At 37.7% G+C, this 11,260-nt stretch overlaps 1 protein-coding gene across 1 annotated transcript in view; it reads right to left on the reverse strand.

The window, feature by feature from the left end:
• Window positions 1–11,095, reverse strand: part of dera (deoxyribose-phosphate aldolase (putative)) — a 15,245-nt gene extending 4,150 nt beyond the window's left edge. Inside the window, exons 1-9 of the mRNA XM_082168547.1 lie at window positions 10,938–11,095; window positions 10,358–10,455; window positions 10,126–10,273; window positions 6,257–6,352; window positions 6,016–6,150; window positions 4,566–4,694; window positions 1,448–1,560; window positions 1,215–1,364; window positions 1–943 (exon numbers count right to left, since the gene is read on the reverse strand). The exon at window positions 1–943 is cut by the window's left edge and continues 1,258 nt beyond it. Coding sequence (XP_082024673.1) covers window positions 887–943; window positions 1,215–1,364; window positions 1,448–1,560; window positions 4,566–4,694; window positions 6,016–6,150; window positions 6,257–6,352; window positions 10,126–10,273; window positions 10,358–10,455; window positions 10,938–10,968 — 957 coding nt within the window. The 5' untranslated portion in view covers window positions 10,969–11,095 and the 3' untranslated portion in view covers window positions 1–886. The remainder of the gene's footprint in view (window positions 944–1,214; window positions 1,365–1,447; window positions 1,561–4,565; window positions 4,695–6,015; window positions 6,151–6,256; window positions 6,353–10,125; window positions 10,274–10,357; window positions 10,456–10,937) is intronic.
• Window positions 11,096–11,260: the final 165 nt, after the last annotated feature.

Consider the following 11,260-nt stretch of genomic DNA (forward strand, 5'->3'; position numbering starts at 1 on the left):
TTTCTGGGCTTTAATCAAGTTCTAAATAATTCTTTTTGAGCATTAATTAGTTCATTCTTCTGGATCCCGCTGCTTGTGGATCTCTTAGGAATGCTAATACCAGTTCTACCATAGTGCTTATGCAGGTATTATTAAGCTTTTGTGAGAATAGCTTTTACTGCTTCTCTGTGAATACAAATCTAGTTGTGCTCCAGTTTTCCGACTGAATTTACCGAAGTTTCAATCTCGCTCCACTCGCACCTCTCGGCTCATTCCCCATTCCGCAATTAATTCAGTCATTTATCCTCCATCCCAGTCAAGGGCACGGCCCGAGATCTCTTAATTAAAGAAGAAAGAGGGAGAAGAAAAAGAAAGTTCTCGGTCTTCAAAACGAAGCTCTAACTGGCACGCGCTTTTATCTGATCATTTAAACTCTCTTAACCCCTCTTAATTAATCCCAAACACACACTTCTGACATCCAGCGCTTGATTAATGAAATTAGCTCAGCGGAAGTCAAATAACATCAGCCTCGGACAGTGATAGCGTAACCCCAGGTGCAGCTTACAAGATCTGTACGCTTGTCTGAGGAACAACTGCTGCTGGGAATCGCAGATATGAGAAAGTGATGCAAGAGGCCTTTGCGCTGACGTAAAGCGAGCGCTTTTACTTCTGACGGTTCAGGTTGCACCATGTCATCCAGAAATGTTCTTGGGTTTGCATTTTTTCTACAAGATAACTTCAAAAAAGACAGTTTTTACAATATAATAAAATGTATTCTTAGTTTAGGACAGATACTGTGCTTCATTTCAATTCTTTTCTTTATAATTCTTTTCATAATAAACAGGTGTGATGTCTTTCCATTGTGTCACTGGCTTTCATCGGCCCAAATCTGAGATTTTTTTAAAACTCAGGCCATAGGAAGTTCATGATAGGCGGGATAGCGTCCGGTCACGTAGTGGTAAATCTGTAAATAAAAATTTTAGATTAAAATAACGTTCAGCTTCAATAAAACTATATATGATGACAAAGCTTTGTCAAACGCAGCTGCATTTAGCCTAATACATAAATAAAAGAGCTAATCTATATCCTATTCACCACAGGTGACCTGGGTCACGATGCCGCACTCCCTGAACAGTGTCTGTTTCCAGCCATAATGGATGGTAATTATCACTTTATCACATCTGAAGTCAGAATAGAGCAGCTTTGCGAGTGTGAAACAGTGTTGGTTTAATTACCTGGCGCTCGATGTCAGCTAACAGGCTACTTGCTCCTAGTCTGAAAAGGTGAGGATCAAGCCACTCATCTCCGAGCTCTTCCTTCATCAGGGTCAGCCACACCACAGACTCCTGCGCCGTACGGATGCCTCCTGCGGGCTTGAAACCCACCTGAGGACCAACAAATGATCAGTCAAACAGGCTGGATGATTCCAGTTAAAGAAGGTGATTTAAGGGTATAATGGGTCCTTTACCTTATGGCCTGTCCTCAAGTAGTAGTCACGGATGGCCCGCACCATTACTATGGCAATGGGGTAAGTGGCATTGACTGACTCCTTGCCGGTTGAAGTTTTGATGAAGTCCGATCCTAGTGGTTAGAAAATACAAAGCCTTTTGACTACTGGCATGAAGTATGGTCCACTCTGATCCTCATTCAGGCAGAGAAAAGCCAACTTAGACAATTATTTGAATTTGTAAATGTAAATTTATATTGATATTTTGGAGGGCATGAAGTAAAAAAATGTCAGGGTGATATATATATAAAGAAAACCTTTTTAATTATTTGGCATTAAAGGAACCGTATGTAAGATTGTGGCCAAAACTGGTATTGCAATCACTTTCAAATTACTGTAGAGCGGTGTATCGCCTCCCCCTCCCCCCTGACTCGAGGTTGCCAGATAGGCTGACATTTTTTATCCAACACGTTTGTAGCTGCAGCTGTGGTAACTAGAGCAGAGCTGGCAACCCGGATGCCGATAAGTATTTGAAATGAACATGATTTCTTAATGTCTAGTGACATATCAGGGCCATTTTATGATTAATTGAAATACATTTCTTACATACGGTTCCTTTAACTTTATTATAATTATTAATTTAATTAAAATATTATTCATTATTATAAATATTGGAAACTATTTTGTCCAAATTATCCAAAAAGTCATGTGGTGCAACCAACATACAGATACTTTTTTATGTACCTTTTTATGTCAAAATAGGTTAAGTTATGGTTGTTAAACGTCATGTCGATTGACTCTCCAAAAACTATGAATTAATAAATCATGATAATTGTAAATGTTTTGAAAAATCTTTTTGAAAATGACGAAAATGATTAAAGGTCCGTTTACAGCGAGGACGATAACTATAACAATACCAATAAAGATATAGTTCAAAAAATTGTTCTACATATAAAAGAATAGCAGAATCCACACCACAACTATAACAATAACAGCACAGAATGAACAATATCGTTGAAGGAACTTTCAGAATGATTTTATTTTCCAGCTGATGAATGATAAAACCATTGGCAGCCAATCAGAATCCATCCTGCTTTAAAGAGCTGGAACAGAACGATATCATCCGCTGATGTGGATGCTAATAGTTATTGTTATAGTTATCTTTATAGCTATCATTTTTGGTGTGAACAGGCCTTAAGATGTGTACACTTATTCAAGGTGCAAGGAAAATATGCTTTTAATTTTTACTTAATGGTTACACCACATGACATTTAGAGTCATCAAGCTAAAACCTTTCTTGAAATTATATATACAAGCTTTTCAAAAGCATATGAAACCAACATGAGAGCACAGAGTACATTTCAACGTGGTTTAATACATCTGCATATTTCAGGTCACACTGGTTAATATTATAATTCTTCGTCAATAAAAGCCAAAAACGTGCATCTGACACTTGTTTGGCTCAGACTGACAGGTCAAAGTTCACTTCTTCAAATTAGAAAGTCCAGCACATTTTTAGCACCTCCATTCAGGCACTTCAGAGAGGCGTCAGATTCTGAACCCCGACAGGACATTAGTCGCGAGGGCAGGGGAGGCTAGACAAGAACATATGGTCCCGTCGGCAGGGCTCAGAGGGTGTGCGTTCCTTCATCAATAAGAGCTTTCATTTCTCCCTTCCTCTCCTTCATAGCCAATTACGGTTTATCAGTGTTCCGATAAAAATAGAAGATAAAATGACGCTTCTAATGGATGAACCACAAACTGTGGACCAGCTCTAACCCCCAGCACCCGAGTCCCGCCTGCCCTTCCTCATGTCTAATGACTGTTCATTACCGCACAGAACAAGATGAACATTTTACAGTTCATTAAAGATACGTTCTATGTGTTTTTCCACTCTTTTTCCCACCCCTTCCCCTTTCCTCCGACACTCTTTCACTCTATTGCTCACCCTCTCCCTCAAACTGACATAATCCTTGAGATTCGTTCTGGGGAGTCTTAATTACACGATAATGGATAACGGTTATTAAACGCGGGCGACAGTAATGAAGCTCTATTCATTTGCGGCGGAGCGGGGGGACACTGCCGGAGAGCGTGGGAGTAAAATAGCTCCGGCGTCGCAGATTAATAGGTGAAATTATCATTCAATTTCAGAAACCTCATACGCAATTCATAGGAACAAGGGGAGATTAAGGAATGAGCGCGGCGACAAAAGCAATGCATTTTAATAACGATCCCTATCAGAGCCGCTGACAATTGGGTACAGTAATCGGCTTAATGTGCAATGGCTATTTAAGCATACAGTCACTGGCCTGCTCTGTGTGTGTGTGTGTGTGTGTGTGTTCTGGATGCTGAGTGCGAAAAGGATGAGCAATGGCGCCACACTCTGGACAAAATATCAAACTTGCTTAAAGCAAGCATCACTTTTGGTATTGATCATACCAGGGGGTCAGATTTAGCTGGTTAGCATGAGCAGTTAGCCCCTGCTGGTGGATGTTGTTACTGCACAGACACTAAAAAGTGTGCATTCTTCTGAGGCCCTGTCCCAAATGGCACCCTAAACACTACGATTCTGCACTTTCGTGACGTAATGCCGCTTTGACTACTCAGGAAGAAGTCTCACTTCAGCTCGCTTCAGTGCGGGCTTGACAAAAGTGCGCATATCGACCGCAAAGGGGGCGCTCGTGAACACCCTTCTGACACCTAAAATGACAAATGGGACACCCTACTCTCATGGACTTAACGGACACGTTCACACGGCAGCCTTTATAAGTCCACAAGACTGAAAGTGCATATGAAGTGTGCCATTTGGGAAAGGGCCTGACAAGGGTAGAAAAATTTAACAATACGGTAAAATCAATACATTTAAATAATTATTAAAAATTAATAAGACAATAATGGATAATATTTCTTTAAATTATTATATATTTTCATAAAAAAGTTTTTCATTTTTAAATTAAAATTAATTTTGATATTATTGGAGGGCGTGAAGTCAAAAAATATCAGAGTGATAGAACTGTCCTATTATCATAATATAGAAAAAAAACATTTAATAATAATTATTTTCTGACTTCAGGACTGCAAGCAGTTCTGCGAATTAAAACGAAATGTTTCCTCTTAGATCTATGCGTAATGTCCTCACCTGCCATCATGGACACCAAGCTGGCCTTGTAGACGTTTGTGAAGGTTCCCAGCTCTCCCACTGCCAGGATGGTCTTCATATGGGCGTCTTCACAGGCCTCTCTAAACTGCCGGATCTCATCGTAGAGGGCTGAGGAGATCGTTTAACAATGAGAGACAAAAATGTTCACCAGCTATCAAAGTAGAACTGAAGACAAACATACTTTGTGTACATTTATTGTTTTTTATAAAAAGAAGTATGAGGGTTATGGCCATTGTCAGTTGATCAGTTTGGAAGAGAGCAGCTTAAAGAGGACCTATTATGCAATTTTACAAAGTCTTGATTTTGTTTTTGGGGTCTACTAGAATAGGTTTTCATGCTTGAATGTTCAAAAAACACCTTATTTTTCACATATTTGACATTGTTGCAGCACCTCTCTTCCCAGTCTGTCAGTAACGCTCTGTTGAGTTCCTGTCTCTATGAAGCCCCTCCTTCCGAGAAGCTCAATGTGCTCTGATTGGCTGGCTGGATCAGTGTGTTGTGATTGGTCAACCACTTAGCGTTTCAGAAATGTCACGAATGTTTCAACAAACTACTAACGCAATTCAACCAGGCCTTTTTTTGTGCATACCTTGGGGCGGGAATTATTTAAAGGTGCAGTGTGTGATTTTTAGAGGCATCTAGTGGTGAGGTTACGAATTGCTACCAACAGAAGTTACGGTGGCCGACAGGAAAATACGTCGTCATGAGACATCAGAGAGTGGCCAGTTAAGCAATGAGGTTTCTTTACAAAGATAAATTAATAAATTATGTTTACTTAATTATTCATTAAAACAATATGTTATTGCGAACATTTTTGTTACTTGTTCATCATCGTGTCAGTGTTTTATTCGCTGACTTTAGCTAGCTTCTTTGTACGAAGAACAACATAGTGACAAAACGCGCTCTGTAGTAGTTTGTCCGTTTAGGGCTACTGTAGAAACATGTCGGCGCAAAATGGCTATTTTGAAGTAAGTGGACCCACGGGGTATGTAGATAGAAACGGCTCGTTCTAAGGTAATAAAAACATAACATTTCATTATGTAAGGTCTTTATACACCACTGAAAACATAGTTATGTATATGATATTGCATTTCTGTCAACAGATCCTCATAAATATTACACAATGCACCTTTAAATGAGGAATATTGTGACGTACATTCCTAGAAGAAAACTCAAGACTACAATCGAGGTGTTTCAGGGAGTTCAGAAACAGTGCTTGCTGATATGGAGAATAACTCTGTTTGGAGTGGACTTTGTATCTTTGCAGACCTTTTTCATGCTCAAACAGCAACATCACACACTAAAGAAAGTTGAAATGTAAAAAAGCATAATCAGGACCCCTTTAAACCAACAGAAAACAGTCTGGTTTAAGAGGATTTTTTTGGTAGGAACTGTATCTGCATTCCCTTAGTACCCTTGTTACACACACCTGCCCATTGTCCAGTGAGTGCTAAAGTCCGGTTTATGACAATATCAATCTCTGTAGCACCATCCTTCACAGCCAACCGGACCTCCTCGAGACGGGTCTTCAGTGGCGTCTGTCCGGCAGGGAAACCAGTAGCCACTGAAGCAAAGAGAATTAGGTGAGACAATGCGGTTGCACCCTCTCTAGGATGATGCCTATAAAGGATTGAAATGTGTTTAAAGATAAGCAGTTGCAAATGTCTTACCAGATGCAACAGGAAGACTAGAGTTTGCCGCCTTCAGAGACTTTACAGCATCAGCCACCCGTGATGGGTACACACAAACAGCTGCAGTCGTGATTCCTGGAATCACACACACACGCGCACATACACACACACACACACACACAAACACACACACACACACACCCACACCCACAGTGTTTAAAGTCAAAGAAATCTATAATTCATTTCATGCAAAGACTACACTTTAATAAATACATAAAAGTAAATAAAGTGCAAAATACAAAGAAAACACTTCTGTTAACGTCTAATGTTTATTGTGTTACAATTTTTTATTCAGTAAAAGGTTGAATTTAAGTTGTTAAAGTCACTGATCCAGTAACTTTCGGTGAAAAGAGCTTTATCTCCCTCTTGTGGGCAGATATACAGTGACACGAAAATGTTACTAAAACTGAAAACCATTAATACACTAAAATATAATATAAAATATAAAATAATTTACATTTATAAACATTAATAAAATAAAATAAATACAATACATAAAATATATACACTATCCATTAAAAGTTTGAGGTCTTTTAATTTTTTTTAAAGAAGTCTTATTCTCACCAAGGCTGCATTTATTTGATTAAACATATAGTAAAAAAATATATATATTGTGAAATATTATTACAATTTAAAATAAGTGTTTTCTATTATAGTACATTTAAAATGTAATTTATTCCTGGGATGGCATAACTGCATTTTCAGCAGCCATTACCCCAGTCTTCATTGTCACATGATCCCTGAAATATGCAGATTTGGTGCTCAAGATGTTTATATAATATATATTTATATATATATATATATATATATATATATATATATATATATATATATATATATATATATATATAAAATTATATATATTATAATATATATATTATTATAAATGTTGAAAACAGATGTGCTGCTTAATTTTTTTGTGTAAAATAATTTCAACATTTATTATAAATGTCTTTAATGTCACTTTAATGTCAGTTTTAATTCATCCTTGCTGAATAAAATTATTTATTTATCTCAAAAAAGTACAAACCCCAAACGTTTAGTGTATTATGATACAAAATTAAGGTATAAAATATAATATAATATAATATATAATAATATACTATAAATTATAATAAAGATAAATTTACAGACAAAAAAAAAAACTACCATTTTGGGAACAATAATGAGTTTTCAAGACTTTTTTATATTTTTCATTAAGCTGTCATTAAATATACTAGTAATCTGTATGGATCCAAAATTCTGGAGTAATTAGTCAATTACTATGATCTAAAATGCTTCTAACAGTAATTTGTTTAATGGGTGTAAATGGTTGTAAGTTTATTTTATACTGAAAACTACAATATGAGTGACAGAAGATATAAGTGCACGGCACCAACAGGGCAGGGTTTCCGTTGTCCGGTAATTACCGGACATTGGCCGGAAAAAAAATGAAATGTCCGACAAAATTAAATCTCTCCGGTCAAATTGTCCGATTAAAATGACCTAATAATCCCGCCCCCCTAACACAATCTGAATTTGAGAATAAGCCTAGAATGTATAAAACAAAAATACACCGACCTTTGGCTATGTTATAAAGGAACAGGCTCTACCGTTTGAAAGTTATTAAACAACATCGCATGCTGCATTTCAAATAAAGCGCACGCCTAAAACGGCTGTAATATAGACCTAAACAACGAACGAATGAGTGAGACGTTTCAAATATGGCCAGGCCCAGGCAGACTAGCCGTAAAAGCTTTTTTCAGAGGCCAGACGCGACGGACGATGGTGAATCAGGAACGCCTGAAGCCTCAGATGTCCAGACAACTCCACCACCACCGGAGAAAAAGCAGAATCGGATCAAGACGAAGCAGCGAAGTCGCCTTGCGGAGAACAAGGTTACGCGGCTTGTGCGCATTGCAAGTTGCGGAGAGACACTAGCCGCGTTTCCATTAGGCTACCCTTCAAATTGCGCAAATTGAAATTGCGAATTAAAAATACGCACAATGGAAACACGTTAATTTCGCAAAAACTCCCGTTTATCGCAAGAACGTTTTTATGCTCGCATGAGGTGGTTTTTCAGGCAATTCGAAAAAGGAATATTTCGCAAAACTGCAATGGAAACAGTTTTTGCGCATTTGCAGTCACCTGACTTAGAAGACGCGGTGTGTTTGAGGTCCATGTATAGCTACGCAAATAATAATCATTTTATATTATTTTATTATATTATAACATTTAATAAGCTATATTTAGAAGACGCTTTTATGCAAAAAAGGAACAAAGCTGAGTGTGGAGCGCGCACTGCATGGCACGGAGGCGCGGGCGTGACCACTTGCATTTTCCTATTAACAGTGGAAACAACTTAAAATACTCTGTCATTTCTGGTCATACAGAAAATAATAATACATTATTCTCAACTACTTTTATTTGTGTAAACTCACAATAACAAGAAAACGTTGTGCTTTTGTAAAAAAATAAAAAATAAAATCAGACGCACTTTCATGATCTCCATAAACTGGAGCGTGAGAATTGAAACAAAATATAGTCTAAAGCTTGAAATGTCCACTTTAAAACGAACAAATTCGAATCGAAAGCTAATACCTTCTGATTATGTACCTAATCTGTATGAAAGGTGCATTTCTCTCTAAAAGCGCATCTGCTTAACAGCGGAGATGGAGATGTGATTTTAGCCGACACTTAGAAAACAATAGTTTATTCATAATAGGCTATTAATGGCTCTTCTCATTCAGCACTGCGGGAAAAACATCAATTCCAGGTTCTAATTTGGCCTTTGAAAACCAGTAAAATCGACATGTTTTCCATATTAATTTGTGAATATTTTAAATGTTTAATAAAGGGGCAAAAAGTCATAAACAAAAATCAGAAAATGCGTCGGTATTTACTTTTTTTGCGCAGCAGTTTGTGTAGCCAGTTCAAATTAAAATTTTGGTGTTCAACTTTGCGTTTTAAAAAGACAACAACCGTTCATTTTCCGTTTTTCAATTACGGGTTAAAAAAGGAAAAACGAATGGACAAAAGTGGATCGTTTGGACAGAATACGAGACAGAGTTCTTTATTAAATTCATAAAAGAAACAATAATTAGCCTATAGGAATACTGGATTCTAAATCTCAAATAAATGCCACAATCAAAACCTCGGAGCAGAAATGAGGGCGAAACACCCAGAAACTCCTTATGTGTCGTTCGCAGTACAAAGGTCTTTCCCTGCCATTAATGCTTGGATAACACGCCACGTCTCCTTCCATTAATCATAATAATAATGTCTAATGCGGTGGCAGTGATATCATATAAACCAACGTCCGTTGCCGTGATTTTTGAAATGACTTATCGTGAGAGAAAAAAGGACGTTTAGTCGCATATAACATCGGTTAATGGAAACGCCGTCATTTCGCAATAGTTTTTTATCGATATTTAGATAATAGCGCAAAACATTTGCGCAAATCTGTAATGGAAATGCGGCTATTTACACCGCGAGATATTCAGATATTTTATGTGGGGAAGGGGGATTGGTTTGTTAAACTATGAATGTGAAACCATAGTAAAAACAATTGGCGTTGATTGACGCCAATCGGACGTTCATGTTTTTTTTTCCGTCTATTTGAAAGTTATAGGCTAATAAACATATTGCGTTCTATACGGCCTGATTATGTCATTTTTTTAAGTTACATAGCCTGCCTCCAGTTTTCCTCAACTTGATATTGACCGGCATTTTTGACCGGCATATCATCAAAATGTCCGGAAAACGAAATCTCTGCCGGTCACTTTGACCGGCACCATTTTTTTCTAGCGGAAACTCTGCAACAGGGATGATGTGACAAATAAATACGTGTATATGCAAAACAGCGGCACCTTTGTCATGCATGTCCATGCTCTTCAGCAGATCGTGACGGATGGGCCGTGTGGCCTTCATGCAGAGTCGATGGACATTGGAAGGTGTGTCGTCACCAGCGAGGGTCGTCAGATCAATGCATGTGACAGCCTTCAGCAACCAGGCAGCCTACAATATCAATGCAGGTCAATAAAGATGACATCATCAAGCAATAGGAGTGAGCATGTACCATAAATACTGTAAACAGTTTACCTGCCACTGTTTCTTGGCCACTTTGCGTCCCTGGATCTGCTGGGCTCTTTTAAGAACAGCCTGAGTGTTGACTCTGACTTTTGACACCCATTCCAGATCTAAAATAAGGCAATAATAAATAGTCTGTATAGTAGTCAGCATAAATACAGTTTAGTCTGGTTATTTTCCTCTACTCAACTTGTGTCATGAGACACACGGGTCATGTGAAATTCATTAAGGGCATTTTATTTACAGTTTAGAATCAACTGTATATAGGGAGAGAAGAAAGAAAACCAGAATTACACTTAAGATTAACTACACAGGCCGTATGAAGGTTGAATTATAAAAATAGTGAGTTTCAACTGGTCAGATTGAGTTAAAGATTAACCACACATAACACGAAGAATATACGTTGCACTTACATGTTCAATGTTCAACGTATAGCTTAAGTTATATCACTATGTCTGTTGCTCATTAGTAGCTTGCAAAGTACTTTAATCTCTGTCTTCTGTCCTGTTTTATGAAATGCCTGTCCTATCACGTGAAAAAGTAGCGGTATTAATTAACGTTAAATAATTTTTATTTATTTTTACCAACTTACCAAGATGCATTCCTGGATTTCTTGCAGACATGGTGAAATATAACTCACTGGATGAAATTAACTTTTAAAAATCGGGTTGATTTGTCAAGTAGCAGCTCTGCAAAGCACAGCACACTCACTGACAGTTTTCACGATACTGCGCGTCTTCCGGGATTGCTCGTCACTGATACGCCGACGCAGAACACTTCAAGCCAATCATTTCACCGCTACGCAAGGCGTAGAATGATGACGTTTTTTGTGTTTATTAACGTGTGACCACTATTAAAGCAGAGGGAGTTCCTTTACAATGTTCTTATGTTATTGAACATTTATATAGATATATA

This window comes from Leuciscus leuciscus (genome assembly GCF_965113295.1).
Source record: "Leuciscus leuciscus genome assembly, chromosome: 4".
NCBI lineage: Eukaryota > Metazoa > Chordata > Actinopteri > Cypriniformes > Leuciscidae > Leuciscus > Leuciscus leuciscus.